The 25,959-nt window shown below is 65.5% G+C and overlaps 1 protein-coding gene across 1 annotated transcript; it reads right to left on the minus strand.

Annotated features, from left to right (window-relative positions):
• Positions 1–272: 272 nt before the first annotated feature.
• Positions 273–25,946, minus strand: ECEL1 (endothelin converting enzyme like 1). The gene is made up of 18 exons (XM_073359154.2): positions 25,852–25,946; positions 23,468–24,370; positions 14,196–14,264; positions 12,463–12,573; positions 11,620–11,712; positions 11,162–11,286; positions 9,566–9,788; positions 9,119–9,217; positions 8,496–8,570; positions 6,636–6,739; positions 5,786–5,844; positions 5,106–5,157; positions 4,507–4,574; positions 3,946–4,070; positions 3,386–3,451; positions 2,893–2,988; positions 2,328–2,404; positions 273–1,514 (listed from the first exon to the last, which is right to left on the minus strand). Exons 2-18 carry the CDS (start codon positions 24,221–24,223, stop codon positions 1,415–1,417), a joined length of 2,298 nt encoding a protein of 765 aa, XP_073215255.1. The 5' UTR covers positions 24,224–24,370; positions 25,852–25,946; the 3' UTR covers positions 273–1,414.
• Between the last annotated feature and the right edge of the window lie 13 nt (positions 25,947–25,959).

Below are 25,959 nucleotides of genomic sequence, written 5' to 3' on the forward strand. Positions count from 1 at the left end.
TGGGGGGATGGGCTCCAGGGGGCGTGTTCTGTGCGTGCGTGGGCGAGAGACTGCAGCCGGCCGTGTGGGGAGGGGGGGTGGACTCCAGACGGCTGTGTGTGTGTGGGGGGGGTGAATGGACTCCCGGGGGCCCTGGGGGTGTGTTGGGGGGACACACCCGAGGCTGGTGTGTGAATGCTTCCCCCTCCCCAGCCACCGCAGCAGTGGGGCTGCGCGCAGACTGGGGTGGCCCCCCCCTCGCCCCGGCTGCCCTGCACCGAGCCACCCACACGTAAAGCGCCGGCTTTATTGACCATACCGAGCAGCGACACATACAGCGAGGTCTGTACAAGAGGCACCGAGCCCGTGGGCGGCGCGGCTCCCCCTCCTGGCTGTGGCCGTCCTGCCTGATGTCCCAAGGGCGCCTCCTGGTGCTGCCGTCCGGCACTGCACTGGGGTGAGGCGCCGAACTGCCACGGGGCCCCCAGCTGAGTCAATGCCCAGGAGTGCAGGTGGCAGGGGGTGGAGCCAGCTCTTCGCCCGCAGCCCATCCACTGCCACCCTGGGCGCGAGCATGGGACCGCAGCTGTTTGCATGGTGCTGGGGGGGGGGGGGCACTGGCAGCTGGCGCTGTTCAGGGCTGCGGGTGGGCAGGGGGATTTCTCACCCACCTGTCCTCCTGGAACCCCCCCAGCCTAGCCCTACAACTTCCCTGTGGCGCGAGCACACGGGGGCCTTTGCGCTGGCAGGTTGCTTCCCTGCGGGCCTAGGCTTAGGCCTCTGTGCCCGGCTCTGAGCCCATGTCGCCCTGGATGGAAGTTATAGGGCTGGGTGAATGGGGCGTGGGCTGCAGCCCCCGCGTTCTGCCCTGGGACGGGCACCGCTTGCTTCCATATGTGGGATCTTCCAGCCGGTTTGAGAAATGGCCCCACAGTAGCTTTTGGCCCCTCCGTGCCAGCAGCACTGGGGCCTGTCCCCTGCCTCCCCCAGTTCTGGTCCCTCCCACTGTCCCTCAATGGTGTTTTGGGGATCCCCTGCGGCTGCGCCGCTGGCAGGCTCACTGGGCCAGCTCCTGGCTCGGCGATGGGGAGCCAGAGGAGGGGGGGCTGGCTCCAAGGCCCGGGGGGGGGGGGGGGTGGCAGGACACACCCAGCCAGAAGTGGACCCAATCTGTAGTTTCCCTGCTGCCTGTCGCATCGGCCCCCGAGGAACTGGCCAAAGGAGCCTTCGCCACCTTGTCTCCAGCTCTGTCCGGCATCTGTCCCTGCGAGCCCCGGCCCTGCAGAGGAGCCCAGAGGGTCTCCCCGGTGCCTGGCTGGTGGGCAGGCGGATGGCAGAGAGAAGCAGCAGCCCCTGCAAACAGCGGGATCAGACGGACGGCTCGGCACACGCAAGGCAAAGGGCAGCGAAAGGCATGGCCACGGGGCGCCGGTGCTCACCACACGGAGCACTTGTGAGCTGGGTTCATCGGCGAGTTCTTGGGGCAGTGGAAGACCCGGCCGAACTCCTCGAACTGGGAGACGCTGCCCAGCACCCTGGGGAGTGGAGAGAGGGCTCAGGAAAGAGTGGCTGGCAGCCCAACGAGGGCAGCGCTGCACCTGACACAGTAATGCAGTCACCTCTGAAGCAAGAGGAGGCAGCTGTTAGCAGCGCTGTCCTGTAGGACGGGGAGAACTGCCCAGCGGGGAGTGGGCAGTGCCAGGGTTAACCCCTTGTCCCTGGCATATGCACAGTGGGGAGGGGCCGCTGGCTCTGACTGGGCCGGTGGCCATGGAGGGGCAGCAAGGGCAAGGGGCTGGCAAGAGAAACCAGTCCAGTAGGTTCTCTGGGCTGCCAGTCTAGGGCACACTCAGGTCCTACCCCCTATTACAGCCTTGTGCTGCCCCCTGCTGGCCTGGCCTGTGCTCCAGCCGGGGACCCCACTCCAAGCCCCTGGACTTGGTTCACCCATCTTGGGTGCTTTCAGCCTGACCTGCCGCTGCCCCTTCCTGCCCCATAACCCTGTGGGCTCAGCCCCAGGGCAGGAGCAGCCAGGCTGGCCTGAGAGGCCCCAGCACATGCGTCCCTCCCCTCCCAGCCTGCCCAGTGCAAGGACTGGTTTAACCCTTTCTTTCCCTCACTGGGGCAGGGCACCCGCTGCCCTCCCTCCCACCAGCCCCTGGCTCCAGGCCTGTGCACCCTGCGCCCCCTGCTGGCAATCTGAGCTCCAAGTGGAGCTGGGCCCTGCCCCGAGGAGCAACCAGCCAAACCCACGTGCAGCAGCTGGGGGTCCCGAGGCAGAGGGCAGAGCAGAGGGACTCGCCGCACCTCCTAGTGGCCACACCCAGCAGGTGCAGTGGCCCAGATACCTGTACTGTTCCGGGGCGTGCTTGTCGGTCAGCACCTGCAGGTAGATGGACTGCAAGCGCCTCTTGATGCACCAGTTCTGCGGATGGGAGAGAAGCCACGGTGAGCGCCACAGCTGGGGTCGGGGGAGCCGGGGGAGAGCCCGGGCTGGGGGGTCCAGATGAGCACCACAGCTGGGGGGAGCTGGGGGGAGAAGGGACCCGCCCCCCAGCAGCAGAGTGGGGACTAGCAGGGGCCAGGCCAGCAAGGCAGCCAGGGGCTCCGAACGACCAGCCAGGGGCTCCCAGCGGGATCTTTGGGACAGGAGGCAGCCAGGGTGGGGCACGCGGAGCAGGCGGAGATGAAACAAGTTGGGTGGGTCCCAGCCTTGCCTCGGGGGGAGCTTTGTCCCCATCTAACCCCCCCACTCCGCTCTGCAGTATGGCCCCCCTGGGTCATTTCTGCTCAGGGTGCCAGGGGGCTGCGGGTCGGGCAGAGCTGGGGGTGGGGAGCCCAGGGCGGAGGCAGCGTGGCGGCGGCTCTGGGCCCCTCGCCGTGCACTACCGCCCCCTGGTGGCGGCGTGTTACCTGGGCGAAGGCGATGAAGAAGAGCTGGTCGTGGGTGTATTTCAGGCGGTGCAGGGGGTGCTCCGGCCCGTGCTCCCGCACCCACTTCTGATAGGCCTGCAAAACACAGGCCCGATCAGCGCGGGGGGCATCCCACCCCCAGCCGCCCCACCCCGTCCCCAGGCGCTCGCAGGCTGGGCCCATGCAGTGTGGGGCAATGGGTCTGGCTGGGGGCGGCAGGAGGGTCTCGGCTTCTCCCAGCTGAGGCAGAGGGGCAGCTGGTGGCTACGGAGCTCCCGGGGGTGGGGGCGCTGTGCTCTGCTCACAAGCCCCGGCGTGGGTGGGTGTGGGGTCCCCTAGAGTAATGCCAGCATAGCCTCCTCCCAGCCAGCTGCTGCCCCACTGGTCTCTCCCCACTCCCCCGGCCGTTCTCCAGTTGCTGCCCTGCGGGTCTCCCCAGCCATTCTCCATGAGCTGGGGGAGGGGGGTGCTAGGGGTGCCCTCCGTCACTTACATAGTAAGCCAGTTTGAGCCCCCCCATGTCGGCGATGTTCTCCCCCAGCGTGTGCTTCCCGTTCACCTGTGGAGAGAGGAGCAGGGGCTCATACGGACCTGGCCGGGTGTACCCCCAGCCCTCCAGCACGCCACCTCAAACTGGGGGCCCATCCCAGCCCCTGCCCCACCAGCCCATCTCTCCGGGAGACCAGCCTGAGGGGATCAGCCCCGGGCGCTGGCTGAGGGAGGGGGCACCTGGGGGGGCTGCATCGCCTGGAGCCAGCACCCTCCCCCTCATGACGTAGATACTAGAGAGTAAGATGAACTGCCCCTTCCAGAAACAACCCAGAGCCCCTGCTCTCCCCAGCCGCCCCCCGCCGGGCTCTGGCTGCTGCGGTCTGTGTCTCACTAAGCTGTTCACAGCAGAGCCCTTCTGACCCCATGTGCTGCGGGGGAGCAATCTGGGGCAAGCAGAAGTGAGGGGCACCCCAGGGCCAGGCCTGGCCCCCCCAGCAGGGAGGGGCACCCTGGACGCAGGCCAGCCCCTCTCCCCCGGCAGCAAGGGGCGCTCGGGCTCACCCGCTGGTTGTAGACGGTGAAGTTGTCGTACAGGTTGACGATGCACTGGGCCTTCTTCAGGAACTTGCTGTAGGAGGCCTCTGTCCACCAGTGCACCAGGTTCCCGTGCCGATCGTACTGGCCCCCTGCGGGCACACGGTGAGGGTGGAACGGGCTCGGGCTCATGGGGCAGAGCTGGGATTGGAACCCTGTCCCCAGCTGTAAGCACCCCTCCCCGGCTGGTTCTGCCCCACCCTGCCCCAGACCCACAACGACTGAGGGCCACACAGGGAGCTGTTTGCCAGGCCCCGGTAGTGAGTGCACTGTCAGCCGAGGGCCAGGCTCTGCTCCTGGACCAGCCAGAGGGAGGCGCCGCTCCAGAAGAGCCAGGCTGCCCAGGGCTTATCCCATGCAGCTGCCACCTGGCCCTTTGCATCACCTTCACCCTTGGGGTCCTGAGCCCCATCCCCATGCAGCCACGGGGCGTCCCCAGAGAACAGGTGCCACGCCTCGGGGCAGGCACTCGTGGGGTCCCAGCTCTGGCCTGGAGCAGCAGAAACAGGGCGGGGGGAGGGGGCTCACCCCAGTCATCGTAGCCGTGGGTCAGCTCGTGCCCAATGATGGTGCCGATTCCACCGTAGTTCAGAGACCTTTTGGCAGGAGGGGACAAGACACGACCCCATCAGCAATGGGAGGGTCTGAGCACCCCCTACAGCACAGCCTGATCAGCTGAGGCTTCCCCCCGCTTCACAGTGCCCCATCAGCAATGGGGCAGGGGGCGTCTGAGCACCTCCCCCCCCCCCACCCAGGACACTGCCCCATCAGCAATGGGGGAGGAGTCTGAGGACCTCCCCCACACCCAGACGCCCCGTCAGCAGCGAATGGGCAGATAGCAAGGGAGAGGCTGACACGAGCCCACCCACGGGAGGGGCGCTGACCTCCTGGGTGTCTGTGGCCCAAGGGGCGGTTCTGGGTGCGCCCAGCCCAGCAGGGACAGTTCTGAGCTACCCCCGCAGGGTTTGGCTGCAGAGAGCCCTGCTCGCTGCTTCACCCCAGGGCTGGGATCCTCCACAGGCACAAGGGGCGCCATGGTCCAACCATGGGCCCCCCAATCCCCTGCTCCCCTTGCGCTGGCTGGAGGGGGGGGCAGTGTGGAGGTACCTGCACAGCTCTGTACTCACTGCGGGAACTCAGGGTCGTACAGCGTGGGCTGGAGGATCCCGGCGGGGAACACTGTGGGGAGAGGAGGGAGTGTTATGGGGAGGGGGCTCCTCCCACTGCCCTCTCACCCCGAGCAGGGCAGGATCCCAGCGAGGGGACCCTGCCGGGGCCAGGCACACAGGGCTCCTACTGAGACCCAAACTCACCCTCCCAGCTCTGGACAAATACACCGTGGCGTGGGTCAGCCCCCAACTCTCTGGGATGAGGGAGACTCCCTGAGGCAGCCATGCTCTGTCTCTCCTCCCCTGCCCAGTTCTGCCAATGCCCCTCAATCCTGACCCGCAGCCCCCTGCTATCCTGGCCCTGCCCCCACCTCCCCAGCTCTGCCGATGCCCCTCAATCCCGACCCGCAGCCCCCTGCTATCCTGGCCCTGCCTCCACCTCCCCAGCTCTGCTGATGCCCCCTAATCCCGATCTGCAGCCCCCTGCTATCCTAGCCCTGCCCCTACCTCCACTGATTCCCCTCACTTTCAACCCGCAGGCCCCCCCACCCCCCATTACTATTTCAGTCCCAGTCGCACCCCAGCTTGGCTGCTGTACCACCCCCTGGCCCTCCCCAGTCTGGGTGCCCCCCGCAATGATCAGAGCAGACACGTTCAGAAGCCCCGGGAATGCTGGCTATCAGCCATGGGGGCCATACCCATCTGGTTCTTGTTGGGCAGATAGTAGGCGTTCAGGGCCTGCGGGGGCAGCAGCCACCTGCAAGGAGACAGCCAAGACACCGAGATCAGCACCCGGGCTGCGAGGGCCAGGTGCCCCTGCAACTCCCCCTGCCCCAGCACACAGGGGAGTCTGAGGGGTGAGCTGGGAGAGGACAGAGTGCTGGGAGGGGCAGCCTCTGACCCCTAATACCCACAGGATGGTGCCAGGCTAGGCTCTAGCCTGGCCTCCCTCCCCCTGGGCACAGGCCCCCATGCTCAGAGGGGCCAGGCTGGCCAGTCCAGGTCAGCTGCCTGCGACAGCTCTGGGGGCCACGTGCCGCTGGATCTGGGTGGGGTCAGCACCCCCTCGATCAGCCAGCCTCACAGGCAGTCTCGGCCCCTGAACCCCCCACCTCAGCCCAGATGCCCTGGTAGGTGGGCACAAGTTGTGAGGCATTTGCCTGTCTGTGCGCACACTGACCACTAGGGGCCGGCACACCCCTCGGGGAAATGCCTTGATTTCCAGGGAGAGGAGCAGTGTGGCGGCTGGACCCCAGCAGCAACCCCTGTCCGGACAAGGGGCCTCCTGGCTACAGGGAGCAGAGCCTCCTGCAACAGCCAGCGTGGAGCACGCCATTGTCTCTCGGCGAGCCGGGGCTTGAACCAGCACTGGCAGCCTTGGGCTGGTCACACTCGGAGTCCCGCCTGTCACAGATGGATCCCTAAAGACCCGCGGCTGACTCTGCTCTCACAGCAGGGGGTCCACAGAACCGGTACCCCCTTCTTCCCCTGCCCAATCCCCTCTGGAGGGGCAAAGCGCAGGCCCCAGCCGGGGCGATGGACACCTACGCAGACTTGTCCACCTCCTGCCGGATCTTCTTCACCGACAGCTTGATGCTGAACTTGATGCTGTTGAGGATGTTCTTGAAATACGTCTTCTCATGGACTTCGAACTGTGGCGGGGGACACAGCCCAGGTCAGGCGGGAAAGGGCCGGGGGCTTCTCCCTGGGACTCCCCTTCTCAGCCAGCCCCCCTGCCACAAGAGGGGAGCAGGAGCCGGAGTTGGGATGTCCCGTCCCCTCCAGCAGGCTCCCAGCCCCCGCGCTCGGCTGTAGCCCCGAGGCTCCCTGGTCTGCATGCAGGCTCATCCCCATCCCCCGGGCAGGGACCTAGGATGGATGGAGGGTCCCGTACACACTGAGCACATGCAAGAGTGTCTCCCTCTGGGGCCGGCGCCTGGGAGCGCACCCTGCTGACAGAGCGGGTGCCCCCGCATGCCCAGGTAGCCATGGAAAGCGCTGTTGTGGGGGTGGGAACAGCGTGAGGGTGGAGGTGTCTCAGCCAGAGCCAGGGGAACTCAGGGAGCAAAAGACTTTGGGAGGGTCCTGAGCCCCACGACTTGCCGATTGCACTCCCCAGCGAGACACCTGCCGCAGGCTGACAGAGCAGCAGCTCCTGCTGGCCAGGGAGTCCGGGCAGGGCTAGGGGACAGAGCCATGGCAGGCCAAGGGCCACTGGCTAGAGCAGGAGAAAGGGAGGGGTACTGCTGGATCTCTCCCAGCCTGAGTGTGCAGGTATCCCTGTGACGTTATGAGTGTAATATAATATCTCATTGAAAGGTGACACAGGGCCAGAAAGAGTTAATTAACTCACAGACTGAGGTGACCCATGGCCGAACTGTAAAGACTTGTTAGGAAGAGATGGAAATGAACAGAGCTTTGAAATGCAAGCCTGCATTGTTACAGATAGAAGGATAGCTGTTTGCTCAGGGCTTGTGAGGTAAGCAAACAAGTCTTGTCTATTGCTATGGCTTTGATTCAAAGATCAAAAAAGGAATATTAACATTTAGGAAAACACTTGAGTGAAATAGTCAATATGTCTCTTTGAAGGTTGGGGTAACCTACATGTGGACTACAGTATTTAATGTATAAATTACACTGTGCTAATTGCCATGATGTTTAGGAGAAGGAAAATTAAGCCTATTGTTTTCTCAGGCCAAAAGGCTGCTGGAAATATATAAAAACCCTGGGACACGATCCTTCTTCATCTCTGCTCTGCTTTGGGTTTCAAGAGGGGGAAACCCTGAGCCATAAGGATTGAGATCCCCAGTCACTGACTGGAGTCACTCTGAATATGGACATTGGACTATAACCTCTGGACTATTTCTAAAAGGACTTTGGGCAACTACAAGCTCATCTCTGCTCTGTATCTGGACCTCAAGAATTGAATTCAAGTCTGTCTGTGTATTGATCTTTCAACCAACTCTCTCTCTTTTCTTTTTTAATAAATTTTAGTTTAGTTAATAAGAATTGGCTATAAGTGTGTATTTTGGGTAAGATCTAAGTTATCATTTGACCTGGGTCTGGGGCTTGGTCCTTTGGGGTCAGGAGAACGTTTTTCTTTTACTGGGGTGTTGGTTTTCATAACCAGTGATCTCCATAACAAGTGGCACTGGTGGTGATACTGGGAAACTGGAGTGTCTAAGGGAATTGCTTGTGTGACTTGTGATTAGCTAGTGGGGTAAACCCGAAGTCTTCTCTGTTTGGCTGGTTTGGTTTGCCTTGGTGTGCAAAGGAACCCCAGCCTTGGGCTGTAACTGCCCTGCTCTAAGCAATTTGGCCTGAATTGGTACTCTCAGTTGTGTCCTGCCAGAGCCAGCATCGTTGCAGTCCCTCTAGGGGTGCAACGCAGGCCCCTCGCACACTCGCCTCGTACTCCTTATCGATGGCGTCCGGTTTCAGCAGGAAGTCCGGGTACCCGATCATCACCATCATGTACTGAAGCTGCAAGGAGAGCACACGCCCAGGTCTGAGCCTGCTCTGATCTCCCGGGGGCTGATGGGTTTGTGTCTGAGCACAGCACCGCCCCCTGCTCGATGCAATGACAGACTGCGGCGTTGCTGCTCTTAGCTCTCTGGGCAGAGGCCCCTGTGCTGGAAGGGGCAGGCGGTGAGTCCTAGCCCCAATTCTGCATGCAGGCGCTGGCCTGTGGCTGCAGCAGCCGGATGGCAGCACCGTCCGTGCGGAGGTGGCTGGCCAGGTCTGTATGCGTGGCTCACCCTGTGGACGGGCCCAGCCAGCCCAGAGCAGGGCTGCTCTCTGCGTGGGTGCGGGGCCTTCATGGGTTGGCTGCCAGACAGCAGAGTTTCCTTCTCCTGGCTGGAGAAATCCACTTGCCCAACGTTGGGACTGACGAGGCTACCTGTGGCCCAGGCAGTTCAGAGCCCCCCTCGCCCTCTGAGCTCCATCCCCCATCCCCCCGGGAGTGCCCCAAGCCGTGGTGGATGTTGCGATTGGCTGGCCAGGCTAGGCTCCGCCTCTTGGTTTCTCACCTTGGCTCTAGCCGCTCGTTTGGTCTCTTTATCCATCCAGTCAAGCTCGTCCAGCCGCTGATCCAGGGTGTGCTTGATGTCCTCCACCAGCTGCTGCACCTGCTCGGTGCAACCACGCCCGGGTCACAGCGTTACCAGGGTTCCTCGTAACACACGCCCATGGCACTGGGCCCGGGGTGGGTACGAACCTCCCCTAGAGAGCCGCTTCCTCCATCACTGCCACGCCCACAAATGGCTTAAGCCACGCCCAGTGGTTGCCGGGTAACAGGGCCGGGCCCTGAGCGCGCCTCCAACCACTGGGCATTTGGCCTGAAGATGCGCCGCTCCTGTCTTGTGTTTCACTGGCCAGGGGGGTGGTCACTGGTGGGATTCCCCGCCTCCCTCCAGCCCGGCTGGATCCGGGGCGGGGCGGGGGGAGATTCGCAGCCCACCCCTGGCTGTGCCTACCTTGGCCTTGCTGGAGGAGGAGAAGTGCTCCTCCACGAAGAGGGCCCCCAAGGCCATGCCGAAGTGCTTGTTGGCCTGGCTCAGGCACATCTTGTCCAGCTCCAGCTGCTTCTCAGTGCCCTCCATCTCCCGGGAGAGCTCGTGGATGGCGTCGCGGAAGGGCGTGGAGAGATGCTCGCTCAGCACCACCACAATACGCCACAGCATGTAGTTGTGAAGGATCCTGGGAGGGGGAGACATAGGGACCGGCCAGGGGCTGGGAGGGGGAGCATGTTTTATACCCCTGGGGGTCTGAGCCTCTCCCTCCTCTGTCTCAGGGGCTGCGGGATGGGGTGGGGAGCAGGGGGGGAGAATGGGGAGCGGGGATGCCAGGAAGCATCCCCCTGCCTTAAGTGATGGTGGAAGCGGTGGCATTCCCAAACCCTAGTTGCAGGGAGTTCCCTGGGCTCTGCCAGCACCCCCGGCTGGCCAGTGTGCTCAGAGACCGGGGGGGGGGGGGTCTAGGAGGAGTTCGCTGCCAGCTCTGGGCTGCCGGGGATGCCCAGCCAGGACATCTGAGCTGCAGTTTTAGGGAATATCCCATGAAAGCCCAGACATCGGCTGGCTTGGCACCCTGCACGCCGCTGAATTGCCTGTGTAATGAATTGGTTTAGCCGGATGATTTGTAATGCATTTGATTAGCTCTGAAATGCTATATTTCACTCGCTGGGGGCGCGGCCGGGAATGGGGATCCCTGGGGGTGGGGGGTGCAGGAGAGAGCTGGCGGGGGGCCCTCTGGGTGGCCATGGGGTGTTTGTGTGTGTGCTGAGGGGGATTCCGGGGCGTGTGCTTGGCTTGTAGCGGGGTATGCCTGGGAGGGGAGAGCCCAGACATGGTGGGGGGAGGGCAGGGAAGGGGAAGCTCACCCTGCTTTTGGCCATGCTGGGGAGGGGGGGCTATGGGATGAGGCAGTGCAGCTCTGTGAGCCTGGCAGGGATGGGGGGTTGTATGCTATGGTCTCCTGCACCCCAGCAGGCAGCTGCAGCAGCCCATTGGCATTCAGGAGGCAGGCGAGTCCCGGCAGATCAATGGCCATTAGTGAGATGTCCTGTCTGTACCGAAAGGGCCCCTAGCCCATGGAGCGGATCAAAGGCAGCGGATGCAGGGGATTCAGCTGACGATGAGCCACGCCCATGAACCCCCACCGCAGAAATCCCTGGCCAGGCCTCTTCGACCCTGAGCCAGGCCCATCAAGGTCTCCTCCTCCCCGCCACCTTGTTGGGAAGCCTGAGCAGGGGACGGGGCTTCTCCAGGGGGCACCTGGGATCTGCCCCTCTACCAGTCTCCAATCCCATCTGTGTGCCCGAGTGAGGGGCCCGGAGATGCCTGGAGTGCCGGAGTGGCACTGGAGCTGGGCAGTGGCTGTGGGAGCAGGGCAGGGTGGGGCTCCCTCCGCCCTCCCACCCCACTCTGACCCCAGGGTGTGACCAGCATGCCCCAGAGCCCCACTGTCCCCACAGAGCCCTGCTACCCAGCCGTGTGTCGGGAGCATGTGGGACGAGGCATCTGGTAGAGCCCTGCACCCTGGCAGTGCCCGCTGTGCCCCGCTGGCCGTACCTGCTGGGCGTGCTGTGGATGAGCTCCGACACCTTCTGCATGTAGTCCGTGGCCAGCAGCACCACCTCCTCCTCCTCGGAGAAGTTATCGTGGAAGATCCGATCCAGCAGGCGCTTCCACTTGAGCTGGGGGGTGGGGGAGAGGGCGCTGTGACCAGAGGGGCCTTGCCTTCTCCAGAGCCCCACCACGCTCTGCGGCTGGCCCAGGCCCTGACTCCACGCCCCACGGGCAGCGATCCAGCCTGGGCTTGCCCCACCACAGTGACCTAACACAGCCCACGTCTGGGTGCCCCTCTGCAGTCTCTGAACTGGTGCGGATGGTAGTGCCCTCCAGAATGGACTTGGGGGGCAGCCCTCCTGGGGGAGAAGAAGAGCCATGAAGGCATTTGTCTGGGCACCTGTGAACAGAGGGGCTTCAGCTGTGCTGCCCCTCCCCCGGTGCCCCGGCAGGGTACTCACGGTGGGGGTGATGAGCTGCAGCTCCCTCAGCGACACCTTGTTGTACATGGTGCTGATGTCCCGGCGCAGGTCATCATACTCGGAGACCGTGATCTGGGCAGGAGAGACGCATCAGGGCCGCGCTTTGCCTGCGCCACCAGGCTGGGGGGTGCCACGGGGCCAGCCACGGGCAGGGAGTCTAGGGCTAAGCATTCCCACTCGCCAGCCTCACTGCTCCCCTGACCCCCCAAAGGCCTGGGGCCCCTCACTCTTTCCCCAGCCACATGGTGGTGGGAGGGTATGCCACCCTGGAGCGCTCATGGCTGCTCCCCGCTATCCTGCAGGGTCCCCTCTCCCAGCACCCTTGGGCGGGTGCAACCCAGTCAGGCTTTGCTGCTCTTTGATTTCCCTTCCGCAGCTCGGCGGCTCCCCAGCGCAGGAGGCTCCTCAGCCTGGCTGTACCCAGCCCCAGGGCAGTGCCAGGGTGTGGGGACAGGCAGCGACCAAGCTGTGGGGGCTCGGCAGGCCAAGGGGCTCCCGCTTTGGGAATGAAACCGCTTCCTGTAACAGGGACTCACCAGTCAGCCCCAAGCTCCAGGCACCAGGCCCCCAGCATGTCCCCTCCCTGCCCAGGGACCCCAGTGGGGACGTACCCCACCCACACACTGGGTGCGCTGGGCTGCGACCTGCTCCCTTGAGAGGCCGGAGGCTGGGCAAGCGGTGCTCAATGCCAGCATGGGGTCGAGCCCTTGGGCCCCGGCTGGGCCCCCACCTTCCCCACATGGCTGTAGGGGGTTAGTTCCTTGCAAGCTGGGGGCCACTTGTGCCCGAAGACTCGTGCCCGTGGGGCTGGGAAGGACTCACGTTGGCCAGTCTCTGCTCCAGCTGCAGGATCTCCTCCGCCTTCTGCGCGACATGCTCCGCTCCCAGCAGGCCCAGCAGCCGCTCCATGAACAGGCGGTATGCCGCCAGGATCTGGGGGGCGAGGCGAGGGGTCAGCCCCCGCGGGGGGTGCAGCGCCATTCTGGGGCGGGGGGGCTCGGACCCAGGGGGATCAAGGGGTCACGCCTGACTGGGGGTAGGGGGAGAGGGCCGAGTGTGGGGCAGGCCCGGTGCGGGGGCTGAGGGAGGGGGAGCATGCCTGACTGGGGGCAGGGGGAGAAGGCCGAGAGGCGGGTCAAGCCCAGTGGGGAGGATGTTAAGGGGGGGGTGTCAGGCCTTGCTGGGGGCGGGGTGAGGGCTGAGGTAAGGGGGGGCAGGCCAGGTCGAGTGGGGAGGAGGCTAAGGGGGGGTCAGGCCTGGCTGGGGGGGCACAAGGGCTGAGTGGGGGTGAGGGCTGAGGGGACAGGCCTGACCAGGGGGAGTGGGAGAGGGCCGAAAGGGGGGCAGGCCCAGTGGGGGGCTGAGGGAGGGGGCGCATGCCTGACCGGGGGGAGCCGGAGAATGCCGAGAGGGGGGCAGGCCCAGTGGGGGGCTGAGGAAGGGGGCGCATGCCTGACCGGGGAGAGCCGGAGAATGCCGAGAGGGGGGCAGGCCCAGTGGGGGGCTGAGGGAGGGGGCGCATGCCTGACCGGGGGGAGCCGGAGAATGCCGAGAGGGGGGCAGGCCCAGTGGGGGGCTGAGGGAGGGGGAGAGGGCCGAGAGGGGGGTCAAGCCCAGTGGGGAGGAGGCTAAGGGGGGTCAGGCCTGGCTCAGGGGGGAGGGCTGAGGGAAGGGGGGGCAGGGGACACAGCCCTGGCCGAGGCGGGAGGGAGGGGGGGGAGGCCCCGCATGGGGTGGGGGGTCAGCCCCCCCCCACTCTAGCGCCGTTTGGTGACGGGATTTCAGCCTGTCTGCTCCAGAAGCTCCAAGCCCCCTAGAGCTCCTGAACCCTCTGATTGGCTGCCTGCCCTCCTAGCCCGCCTCCTGGGGCTGAGCCACCAATCAGCTGCTGTGGGCAGAGCTCCCTCCCCGCCCCGCTGCATCCCCAGCTAGCGTCACGGGAGGGCGGAGCTAAAGAGCCCCGCCCCCTCGCCACCCCCTGCAGGCCGCAAGGACAGGACAGCGCCTGCCCCGGCCAAGGGGTGAAGGGCCAGGAGGAGCCGAGATGCGGGGTGTGGGGGGCTGGGGGCAGAATTAGCGGTCAGGCAGGTGGGGCGGGAGCTCCTGCTGCAGGGGCTCGAGTCACTTCCCCCACCCTCCCCCCATCTCCCTGCAAACACCCCCCACACCTGCACCCCCCACACCCCTCAGCCCCACACCTCCCCCCTACACACACACACACAAACCCTCCACCCCCACACAGGCCGGGCTGGGGGAGAGCACACAGACACACACACGATGGGCAGGGGGAGATCACACATGAAACAACAGCCCGACAAACACAACACTTGATCTTTTGTTTAAAAATCTCTCCTAATCGTTGGGGCCAGTCCGGTGACTTCTGGGGTCAGACTCATGATTTCTGGTGGTTGGTGACACTGCAGCTGCACCAGCCCCTCCTCACCCCCACCCGGCTCAGCCGCCTCACGGGGCAGGTGGGTGCAGCTGGTGCTGGGCAGGGGCTGCTCCTCTCTGACCCACCCCCTTCCCCCCCGGGTGATGTCAGCCCCCCTCACCTTCTCGCTCTCCTCGTCCTGCCCCAGGTACAGGGTTCGCTCAGGCAGCGTCAGCCCGTCCTGGTCAATCTGCAACAGAACAGAGGAGCCGTGTTTGTGCCCGGCCTGGGCACCCTGAGCCCCCGCCTCCCCGGTCCGAGGGCGGTCTGGGGTCCCCTCCCCTCCCTGGCTAATGGAGGAGCAGGGAGAGGTGGGGGCTCAGCCTGTGCGGGGGCCCTTTGTGCCGCCAGGGTCTGTCTGCGAAGGGGGCGGGCGGCTGTGCTTTGTCTGGGGCTCGGGCAGGAGGAAGGCCCGGCGGCCAGGGCAGAGTCCCAGGAGGGAGATTTAATGTGGGGAGGGGCTCCCCTGGGTGTACGCTGGGGCCCTGTGGCGTGGCTGGCTCCAGTCTAACCCCCCATCGCGCCCCAGTCTGGGTAGGGCCAGTGGGACTCTCTCTGGTCCACACCCCTGTGCTCAGCCCTCCTGCTCCCAGGTGGGTCCTTCCCCAATCAACTCACCCTGCCAGGAGGGCCAGACTGTACCAGGTCTTCCACCTCAAAGTGCCGCATGGCTGGGCTGGAGGGTGCTGAGCGCTGCTCCGCCAGCCTAGCCACAGACCAGCCCACCGAGCAACTCTACAATAATGGACTGGCCCTCCGAGCAACCCTACGATAACAGACCGGCCCTCTGAGCAACCCTACGATAACGGACCAGCCCTCTGAGCAACCCTACGATAACAGACCGGCCCTCTGAGCAACCCTACGATAACGGACCGGCCCTCTGAACAACCCTACGATAACGGACCAGCCCACCAAGCAACCATACAATAACGGACTGGCCCTCTGAGCAACCCCACGATAACGGACCGGCCCTCTGAGCATTCCTCCAATAACAGATCAACCCCCCCTGTGACGAAGTGGGACTGTTCTTAATGTTTCCTCTGAATACTGTAGGGGTGCCTCAGTTTCCCCTGTGCATTTCTTAAGTCTCTAGGTGGTGGGATAAGGGGGCGTAATTGTTGCAGAGCAAAGGGCCAGGGTACATAAATGGCCGACACTCTGTCTCCTGGCAACGGATGGCCTGGGCCCTTCCCCCCTGCAAGGTGAGAGCTAAAGGGGTTGGAGAACAAAGAAATCTGGTGACCTCCTGGCCTGGGAAAGGGACAAAGCCCAGAGGAGGAGGGGCTGGAGGATGAGTCAGTTGGGGGCTGGCTGGGGACATGGAGTGAAGGGCAGACGTGGTTGTCTGGCTCCCTGCCCCCCCCCAAAATGGACCCAGCTGAGGGGTCCTGTTCTCTGTGTTAGACCATGTTCCAGTCGTCTAATAAACCTCTGTGTTACTGGCTGGCTGAGAGTCGCGTCTGACTGCGGAGTTGGGGGGCAGGACCCTCTGGCTTCCCCTGTACCCCGCCTGGGCGGACTCGCTGTGGGAAGCGCACGGAGGGGCAGAGGAGGCTGAATGCTCCGAGGTCAGACCCAGGAAGGTGGAAGCCGGGTGAGCTTTGTGTCCTGCAGACAGGCTGCTCCCAGAAAGGCGACTGCCCCAGAGTCCTGCCTGGCTGCGTAGGGAGCAGTTCCCGAGCATCGCCCGGGGACTCCGTGACACCCCCCTCTTCCCTCCAAGCAACCCTACAATAACAGGCCAGCCCTTTGGAGCACCGTTTGCAGCCCAGTTACAACTAATCAACGCTATGATAACAAAGGAGCACTTGCCCGCGCCCGCGGTGCTCCAGGCACCCTCAACACAGCGCGCTTGGGGCTGAATAAACCCAGCTCTGAACAGTACGTCCCAAACCTCCCAAGGGTCCGTTATCCGCAACCCGTCACGCTCCAGCTGAGCCGCCAGCCCCTTTAACCCCCTCCACCCCGAGCCCCAGCCAGTCCCCGAGCCCCAGCCAGTCTCCAACCCCCGGCCGACCCCTTTTGTGATCCTGCCGCCCCCTCAACAGCCCCCGCCCCCGTCCCCGGTGCCCGCCATATCGGGAGCCTTCCCCAGGCTGGCTCCGAGCTCCCATCCCCGCCTTCCTGCCAGCCCTTTGTCCCAGCAATGCATGATTTCCCCCCCTCCCTGATAAACACCCAGAATTTAATTTCCCGGCAGAACCCTTTGTGCTAATGACTCAGTGGGTGAAACTGTCCCCGGGAGGGGCCCATGCCTGGGAGTGCAGGCCAGGCCCGCCCCGTGGGGCGCCCCCCCAGCCCAGCCCTGCTGCCCACCGCCCGCCCGCTGGCCATTTTCCAAAAGAGAGTCTCTCCTGGGAAGAAGCAATCAGCTAATGGCGCTGCCCTCCTGCCATCAATCGCAGGGACAAGCAGCTGCACTGAAAAAATTAATCTATCCCATTGGGTCAGCCCGACCCTTCTAACCGCGCCGGGCTGGGGTGAGGGCTGCCTCAGCGGGGATGCCGGGAGGGGGCCTTTCTGGAGCTGCTGGGTCTCGGCTCACCACCCCTAAAGCCGCAGGTTCAACCCTGCATGGGGCTGGCTGCTGTGCTGCCCCCTGTCGGCCTAGGCAGTTAGTGCACGTCAATGGGGAGTTTGGATGAGTCCCTGGCACTTTTCGTGTGCGCAGGGGTTTCCCCCGCATCCCCAATCGCAGCTTGCCTGCCTTTTCTTTTGTGCTGTGTGTTGGCTGCTGCCATCCTCCTCCCCAGAGGTGGCTGCATTACCCTGGGGTCGCCAAGGGCACTGGGGAAGCGTATGACACTGAGAAATGCCCTCCAACCCTCTGTCCCCCGGCCTGGTTCGCCCTAACCCCTCCCCTCTGGGCTCTCCAGGCTGGGGAACAGACGGAGCATGTTGCTTTTCCTGAATCATTTAGTGGGGGGATTCATGGCGGGGGTGCAGGTAAATCTCTCCCAGTAGCCTTGTGGGCAGGGCACTGGGCTGGGACTCAGGAGACCTGGCTTCTGTTCCCAGCTGTCACCGCCCTTCTTGGGCCAGTTACGTCCCCTTCTGTGCCTCAGTTTCCCCTCCCACCTTCTGTCCTGTTTAGATTGTGAGCTCGGTGGGGCAGGCGCGGTCCCTCACTCCCTGTGTGCCTCTGTGCAGTGCCCAGCCTGACAGGGCCTTGATTTCTGGGTGTTTCCGTAACAGTGAGGACACATCTATCCCAGCGCTGTTCCGCCCCACCCCGCCGGCCCATTTCTCGACCCCACTGCAGCACAGAGCCTGAGCAGCCATCCCTCGTGGGCTGCCCGCCCTGGGGCTGGGCTCTCCCCACCCAGGGCATGTGCAGAGACCCCTGGGCCAAGCTCCACCCCTTGGCTGCAGAGAGCTCCCCTCAGAGCCAGGTGTGCCACACGGATTGAGGCTACCTTGCCCAGCAATGCCCTCCCCCCCCCCCCGGCCTGGCCCTTTAAACCCTCCCATCCCCTGGGGAGTGGGGGGGGATACCCCAGGGCGCTCAGACACGCTGCCAGCCTGCAGCGGGGAGCAAAGGGCCGGTGCCCACAGGAGCGGCATGAGGGAGGGGTACATACGAGTGGGTAAGGCCTCCTCGAGCGCGAGGGAAGGGGAACGGCCAGCACCGGCTAGCTGTCAATTACCCACCCGCTGGTGAGATCAGAGCCCCCCCCCCGCCACACACACACGGCGGAGCTGGGCCGACAGCCCCAACAGCGCCCCCTGGTGCTGGGGCCAGTGGGGTCCTTTACCTGCTGTGCCGGCTGTGGCCACTAGAGGGCACCATGCTCCTTTTGGCACCACTACAGCTCCTCAGGGCCCTTGGGCTCAGCCCCCCCCGCCCCCACTGTAACCCCAATGGGGGAGCAGCCTGTGCTCTCCCGGAGCCCCCCCACCCCCGCCCCGCACTCCTGGCAAAGCCCTGCCCTGGCTGGAGCCTCTAGAGGAAGCTCAGTGCCCAGCAGGGGGCAGGGCTCTCTGGTGCACTGGGGGGTCGGTGGGTGGGCTCAGCCGGGCGTTAGAGGTGCAGGCCTCGTTCAGCCTCTCCTGGGCCTGTCGTTCCCGTCCTGGGGGGAGCCGCACGAGGCTGCTCAGCTGCTTCCCCGCACCTCGTGGGCCCGCAGAGCCGGGCTGTGGGTGGGCAGGGCCCTGGGCTCACCACTGCCCCCCACCCGAGGCACCAGGGCAGCCTCTCTGCAGCCGACGGGAGGCACCAGGAAGCTGTGGTCTGAGCCCCCAGGCACTGCGGGGGGCTCTGTTCGGTGCATGCTCCAGGGACGGGACCGGCCCCTGCCCCGAGGTCCCTCATCTCCACTGACCCCAGCCCCAGCCATAAACTCCCCAGACCAGGCCGCAGCCCCTGGAGCCAGAGCACGCAGACCTGAAAAGGACACATGTGTGGAAACAGGCCCACGCATCCACTTCCCCAGCACGCACGTACACACCCGCACGCACACAGCACCCATGCAGCCACACTCCCCCGTGCACACTCTGCCCCAGTGCACACACGCTCTCACACTCCCCCCAGTGTGCGCTCGCACAGACATCCACCCCCCCCAGCAGGCGTGTGTGCACACACTCCCCCCAGCATCCACATGCCCCCCCGTGTGCACGCTCGCATGCACACCCCAGCGTCCGCACTCACACATTCCCAGAGCTTGCACGCCCCCGCACACACACTTGCATGCCCACCCACTCCTGCGCCCACGCACCCTCCCCCATAATGTGCACAATGCTCTCCCAGCGTGTCTGCACACTCACAGCCCCTGTGCACACCCGCCCGCACCCACACCCGGCACACACACACAGACGCTCTCCCAGCACGTACGTGCACGCAGCCTCTCTCCTCCGTGTGCACGGCTCTGCCGACTGCCTGGAAAATTGCCTGCCACGCTGCTTTGCTAAACACTGCAATTGTGCGGAGGGAAATTGCCTTTCCAAAGGTCCCCTCCTGTCGGAGTCACATTAATTCGGGTATAAAAGCCGCTTCTCCGTCGGCGTGGCGCCCGGCATTGCTATGCAAATAAAAGGCCGGGTGCCGAGCACGGCATCCCACGAGCCCCGGCTGTGTCCTTGCCAGTTCGTTTTCCAAGGTAATTCGACAAGAACCGGGAGGCTGGGAGCCGGCGGCCCAGCAGGCCTGGAACCGCCCTACCCGCGTGGCCGACTCCGCCGACTCCGACCACAGCGGGGAACCCATGTCCAGGGGAATAGAGCCCCCCGTGTATTAAACAACCCCCCAAGCAGTGCAGGCCCCAGCCCCTGGCCACTACTCGGGGCCCGGTGCTGGGAATGAGCTCCGGAGGCGGGCAGGGGATGGCCGCACAGACGGGGGTGCAATCTGCTGCCAGGGCCCCGCCGACTCTATTTGCTCTCTACATTTCGGAGCCACTGATTAACGTGGGCAAATGCCTTCCTAATCGGGGCTCGGGACGGGGAGAGGCTAGGAGAGCGGGTGGGGAGCACAGGGCATGCCTTCCCCTCCACACAGCTCTGCCAATGCCCCTCACGCCTGACCCGCAGCCCCCTGATATCCCAACCCTGCCCCCACAGCTCTGCCGTTGCCCCTCAATCCCAACCCTCAGCCCCCTGATATCCCAGCCCTGGGCTCCTACCCCAGATCACCCTTTGCCCCTAATGATTCTGCGCGTTGCACGGAGCTGCCCATCTCCCCCTCCTTCCTGGGCAATGCTCCATGTCCTGGTCCCCTCTTCCCATGCCAAGGAGCCTGCTTCCCTGCTTGTCAATTTCTCCCTGCTCCCCCATTTCTTGGGTACCAGCTGCCTGTTTTGCAAGCAACCCAGCAGGGCCGGGCCGGGTTCTGACCCCATTTACACCAATTCAGTGTGTTCCTTCCAGAGTCAAGTGAGACCAGTAGGGGGAGCCAAAGACCAAGACATTGCCGGGTAGGGCTGAGTGTGTGTCTGCACTGCCCTCTGCTGGGTGGAACTGGAACTGTCTGTCTGTGTGTCAAAGGCCCTATGCTGACTCCTGTCTCTGGAGAGCTGTGAAGCTCTAGGTAACCCCAGTTGTGTTCCAATACACCCACAGCTCCTGTTCAGTGCAGCAGAACTGGGGCTTTCCCCTCCCATCTGACCAGGGCCCTGTGAGCCGTGGTGCATTGAGTCATTTTGCTTCCTGTGCCTGTAAATGTCTTAGTGCTGGGCTTGTGTGCTGGGGCAGAGGCCCTTTGGAGGTCAGTCTCACTATGAGACACCCACACTGCGCTCTTCCCCCCGGGAGTCGGGGGGGTTACCAAGGGCTGTGGAACAATTTACCAGGGGTCGTGGTGCATTCTCCGTCGCTGGCAATTTTTAAATCCAGATGGGATGTTCCTCTCGAATATGGGCTCTAGGAATTGTTCTGGGACAGTTCTCTGGCCTGCGCTTTGCGGGGGAAGGGATCAGATGAGACGATCACAATGGTCCCTTCTGGCCTTGGAATCTATGAGACTTTACTTTGGTTCTTTCTTGGTTCATTGTTTTCCCTTGATGGAAAAGCCAAATTGGTTGGAGCTGAAAAACTGGAGCTGGTTCTTGTATATGGGGGCCTGAGCCCCCCGCCCCAGGGCTCTGTGTGGGTATTGGCAGAGCAATGCCAGCACCGGGCACTCACAGGGCCCATCTTGTGGCATGCAGGTGACATCCCTTGATGCTGCAAGGGAGAGGGACTCAGGGAGGTGGATACTCATGACACATGGCCTCTGCCCCAAGGGGAGGGAGGCACCTTCGGCAGCATCTCCTGGTTGATTGCCTGGTGCCTCTGGCACACAGGCCTGATCTGTATGTTGATTTGCTGGCATGAAGGCTCCTGCTGGGGTGGTCCCCATAGGCCACCCCCACCTGCAGCCTGTGGGGCATGGCCCAGGGTGTCGGGGGCTGGGGAAGAGGTCGAGCAGCTTGGCTGGGAAGGAGACCATGGGACAATCAATGACACTAACCTGAGTCTGGGATGGGAGCCTCTGATCTTTGAATAGGGCTCCAGCACGGCTGCCTGACCAGAAGGGGGACCAGGACCAGAAAGCCTGGGCTAGCAGGGGGCTGCGGGTTGGGAGGGAGGGGCTCCGGCAGAGTTGGGTGTGGGGAGCCCAGGGCTGGGCTAGCAGGGGGCTGCGGGTCGGGAGTGAGGGGCTCCGGCAGAGTTGGGTGTGGGGAACCCAGGGCTGGCACCAGGGGGCTGCAGGTCGGGAGTGAGGGGCACCGGCAGAGTTGGGTGTGGGGAGCCCAGGGCTGGGCTAGCAGGGGCTGTGGGTCGGGAGTGAGGGGCTCCGGCAGAGCTGGGAGTGGGGAGCCCAGGGCTGGGCTAGCAGGGGGCTGCGGGTCGGGAGTGAGGGGCTCCGGCAGAGTTGGGTGTGGGGAACCCAGGGCTGGGCTAGCAGGGGGCTGTGGGTTGGGAGTGAGGGTCTCCGGCAGAGTTGGGTGTGGGGAGCCGAGGGTTGGCACCAGGGGGCTGCAGGTCGGGAGTGAGGGGCACCGGCAGAGTTGGGTGTGGGGAGCCCAGGGCTGGGCTAGCAGGGGCTGCGGGTCGGGAGTGAGGGGCTCCGGCAGAGCTGGGAGTGGGGAGCCCAGGGCTGGGCTAGCAGGGGCTGCGGGTCGGGAGTGAGGGGCTCCGGCAGAGCTGGGTGTGGGGAACCCAGGGCTGGGGGAACAGGGGGCTGCGGGTCGGGAGTGAGGGTCTCCGGCAGAGCTGGGTGTGGGGAGCCCAGGGCTGGCACCAGGGGGCTGCGGGTTGGGAGTGAGGGGCTCCGGCAGAGTTGGGAGTGGGGAGCCCAGGGCTGGGCTAGCAGGGGCTGCGGGTTGGGAGTGAGGGTCTCCGGCAGAGCTGGGTGTGGGGAGCCCAGGGCTGGGCTAGCAGGGGGCTGCGGGTCGGGAGTGAGGGGCTCCGGCAGAGTTGGGTGTGGGGAGCGCAGGGCTGGCACCAGGGGGCTGCGGGTCAGGAGTGGGGGGCTCCGGCAGAGTTGGGTGTGGGGAGCGCAGGGCTGGCACCAGGGGGCTGCGGGTCAGGAGTGGGGGGCTCCGGCAGAGCTGGGAGTGGGGAGCCCAGGGCTGGGCTAGCAGGGGGCTGCGGGTCAGGAGTGGGGGGCTCCGGCAGAGCTGGGTGTGGGGAGCCCAGGGCTGGGATAGCAGGGGCTGCGGGTTGGAAGGGAGGGTCTCCGGCAGAGTTGGGTGTGGGGAGCCCAGGGCTGGGATAGCAGGGGGCTGCAGGTCGGGAGTGAGGGGCTCCAGCAGAGCTGGGTGTGGGGAGCCCAGGGCTGGCACCAGGGGGCTGCAGGTCGGGAGTGAGGGGCTCCGGCAGAGCTGGGAGTGGGGAGCCCAGGGCTGGGCTAGCAGGGGGCTGCAGGTCGGGAGTGAGGGGCTCCGGCAGAGCTGTTGCGGAGGCTGTCATGCCACCTGGCTGGATGACCTCTGGCTTTGCTGAGCCCCCTCGGCCCCTCGCGCTCTCATAGCGATCGGGGCTGGGCAGCGAACAGCACACCGCGAGTGGTGCAGCCAGGCTGGCTGTTTCCGCAGCTCGGCGTGGAGGGTGATTGGAGCCGCTAGCTGGCAGGCTCCGGTCTGGCGCGGGCGTTTGCAGCCGTATATTATTAGCACAGGGCTGCAGCCATGGGGGAATGGCCTTGTGCGAGCTCCTCTCCCCTGGGAGCTGATGGCAGGAGGGCAGCACGCGCCACACCCAGACATCTGCTTTGTTAGGGAATGCGTTGCCCATAGCAACAGTGCCATGCAGCAGGAGCACTCACCCCACCCGCATAGGGACCCCACGGCACACTCCAGGCATAGGCACCCCTCATCCCCTGCTGAAATGCAGCCCGCTCTGGGGTGGGACCCTCCACCACCATAACGCCACACAGCCCAGGCTGGGACAGGAAGGAGACTCCTGTGTCCGGCTGAGTGTGGTGGGGCAGGGGATTTCAGACAGGCAGGATCTAATTACAGGACTCCCGGGATCTATACAGCACTGCAGGGCTAATGCCTCCCAGGGGCAGGGCCCCTGGGTCTTTGAGGAACACACGTGAGCAGCCCTGACTCGGAATGGAGAGCGCCCCCTAGTGAGTTACACACTCTGGTCTCTGCATCCAGCACCCCCTAGCACCACACTGGGGCACGGGGGGCAGTCCTGGCTGTGAGGGGAGAGTGCCCCCTGCTGGGGCCACCCGTCCAGCGCCCTGCAGCCCAGTGCCCCCTTGCGCCTCGCTGGGGCCAGCCACTGTGTTGCAACGCCCCAAGGAGAGTCACCCAACCCGCTGTGGCCTTCCTTCGAGGTCTCCCATTCAAGGACAGACCGGCCAGAGCTCCAGTGACCTTAGCCGGAGGCGTCCTGGCTGCAGCTGTCCTGAGATGCCCGGCGGGCGTGCCCCGGGCCTGGCGCCCCCAGCGTGGGCTCACTCACCCGGATGACGTAGCGGGAGGAGTTCTTGTCGTCCAGGTTGACCGTGAGGGAGAAGAGCGCGGCCGTGCTGTAGACGCCCTGGGTCTTGTAGAGCAGCTCGTTGAAGTCGGAGCGGGCTTGCCGCCCCGTGGCCGGCCCGTCCCAGCCGCCGCAGTCCGCGATCACCTCCAGCAGGGGCCGCGGCCCCAGGCGGTCGATCTCGCCCATGTCGAGGCAGGAGCGGAAGAACTCCTTCACCTTCCTCTCGGCCGAGGCCCGGGAGCCCCTGCGGACGGGCTGCTGGAGCAGCTGCCGGAGCTTCTCCTCGTTCTGCTCCCCGATGGTGGCGATGATGCCGTAGTGGAGCTTGTCCTCGGGGATGCTGTGCCGGTGGAGCCAGCTGCCGCAGGCGAAGGAGTAGAAGTCATTGCAGGGGTCGATGGTGGGGTCAATGTTGCTGGCGATGAAGAGGGAGGCCTTGAGGAAGGCCTTCTTCTCCTGGCAGTCCTCCCGGCAATGGGCGGCGCGCTCCATGGCCAGGTACTTGAGCAGCAGCACGCAGCCCTGGATGACGCACAGGCCCGCCGCGAAGACCAGCCCCGAGAGCAGGCAGATCTCACGCCGGCTCCAGCGCGGCAGCCCCCGGCGCGGCTTCTTGGCCCCGGCCCCGAGCTGGAGGCTGAAGCCGTTGGGCAGGGTGCCGCTGTTGTACTTCCTGGCACACTTCACCTCCTGGAACTCGTCGTAGTGGGCCGTCAGCGAGTAGGTCTTCTCCATGCTGCCGGGCCGGGGGGCCGGTGCCGCGGCCCTGCTCCGGGAGGAGGTGCTCAGGGCAGACGGCGAGGGGGAGAGCTCATGTCTCGGGCCCCAGGGAGCGGACCCAGAGCCCCGGCTCTTCCTGCAGCCCCTGCCGAACAGCCGTCCCTGGGGGGAGGGGAGAGTCTGTCAACTGGGGAGGGTCCCCGCCCCTCCCCCGCTCATAGCGAGTCTGAGCACGACCCGGCCTCGCCCGGCTTTTGGCATCTTGCCAACAGGGTGCCTGGTCTCTCCTCCTGCTCCTCCACCCCCATCTGACCCTCGGGTCAGGGTCGTCCCCTGCATGGCGGGGCCTTGGCTTGGGTCTGGCTCTTTTATCCAGCCGGAGAGCCGGGGCTTCTCTGTCTGAGCCAGGTCTCCCCCTTCCCAGCCCTCCCCCCTGCCCTGGCCCTGGCCACCGGGCCCTGGCGGAAGGCAGGATGTGGCCCCAAAGGAGGTGAAGCCCCGGGTCACTGTGCAGGAGGAAGCAGGAGCTGTAAAGGGACTTTGAAAGGGGAGCGAGTCCCCTGCCCGTCGAGCCTCGGCACCCCCTGCCTCTGGGGCCGTCTCGGCTCCGAACGGAGGGGGCGTCCCCAGCAGCTCTGCCAGGGTCTCGTCCATCCAGGGGGGAAGTGCCCAGGCTGGGCCCTGTCGCGGGGCCTGACCAAAGTGCTGCTGTGGGCCAGGGGACCCAGGGAGCCAAGGGGGCAGGCGGATTCCCCACGGGGAGGGGACACTGGGTGGACCCCAGCCCGGTCAGCTCTGGAGCTGGGGACAAGGCTCAACTTGTCCCCCTCTTGTGTGTGTGTGGGGGGGGCGGCTTGGCTGAAGCGGGGGGGGGGGCGGCAGGCGGGGGAGGCTGTTGGGGGGGTCTCGGCACAGACTGGTCAGAGACCCCCAATTCCAGACGCTCCGTCGCCTCCTCGCAGCGCTCCCCAGGGAACAATGAGCGGGCGGGTGGCCCGGCTCCCAGCCCTGCCTGCCCGGCCGAGGAGCCCCGCTGGGGCGGGGCCGGGAGCTCCCCTGGCCCGGCCCTTCGGGCCCAGACCCCCGCCCCCGCGGCCGCTGCCCCCCAGCGGGGCCCGCCCGCCCCGTAGCGCCCGGGCGCGGCGGGCCGAGGGGAAGCGGAGTCTCGCCCCCGCCCGCGAACTTCCCTCGCCCGGCGCTGTTGCGCCGGGGAACGGAGCCGGCGCCGGGAAGTTGAACTTGCAGCCGGTGAATTCGCCCGGAGCGCGGCGGCTGCAGCTCTCCGGCGCCCGGCCCTGGGGGGGACCCTCTAACGCCCGGCCGGGGGCGGGGGCATCGGGACCCTGTAACGCCCGCCCGGGGGGGGGCGGGGACCCTTCAGCGCCCGGCCCGGGGGGGGGCGGACGGGACCCTGTAACCATCGCCCGGGGGGGGACGGAGACCCTCGAGCGCCCGGCCCGGGGGGGGCAGCGGGACCATGTAACGCCCAGCCGGGGGGAGACGGGACCCTCCAGCGCCCGGCCCCGGGGGGGGGACGGCAGCGGGACCCTGTAACGCCCGGCCGGGGGGTGGGGCACGGGACCCTCGATCCCCGGGCGGCGGGACCCCGGCGCGGGCAGGCAGGGGCAAGGCGCGGCGCTTACCGGGGGCTGGAGGCAGCGGCAGCCAGGGATGCTCTGGGCGAGCGGCTCTCGGCTGCCTTGGGAGCGGGCAGCTCCCCCGCCCCGCACGGTACCTGTCCGCGCCTGTGC

The sequence above is a fragment of the Lepidochelys kempii genome, chromosome 9, assembly GCF_965140285.1.
Source record: "Lepidochelys kempii isolate rLepKem1 chromosome 9, rLepKem1.hap1, whole genome shotgun sequence".
Lineage (NCBI taxonomy): Eukaryota > Metazoa > Chordata > Testudines > Cheloniidae > Lepidochelys > Lepidochelys kempii.

What these genes read in the sequence shown, in the direction of transcription:
- ECEL1 (XM_073359154.2), bottom strand. Translation starts at nt 24,223, where the DNA reads ATGGAGAAGACCTACTCGCTGACGGCCCACTACGACGAGTTCCAGGAG. An exon ending in CAGGAGGTGGACAAGTCTGC is followed by an intron (nt 5,845 to 6,635) that starts GTAGGTGTCCAT and finishes GTCTCCTTGCAG; the next exon opens with GTGGCTGCTGCCCCCGCAGG. An exon ending in TACGACCCTGAGTTCCCGCA is followed by an intron (nt 4,575 to 5,105) that starts GTGAGTACAGAG and finishes TCCTGCCAAAAG; the next exon opens with GTCTCTGAACTACGGTGGAA.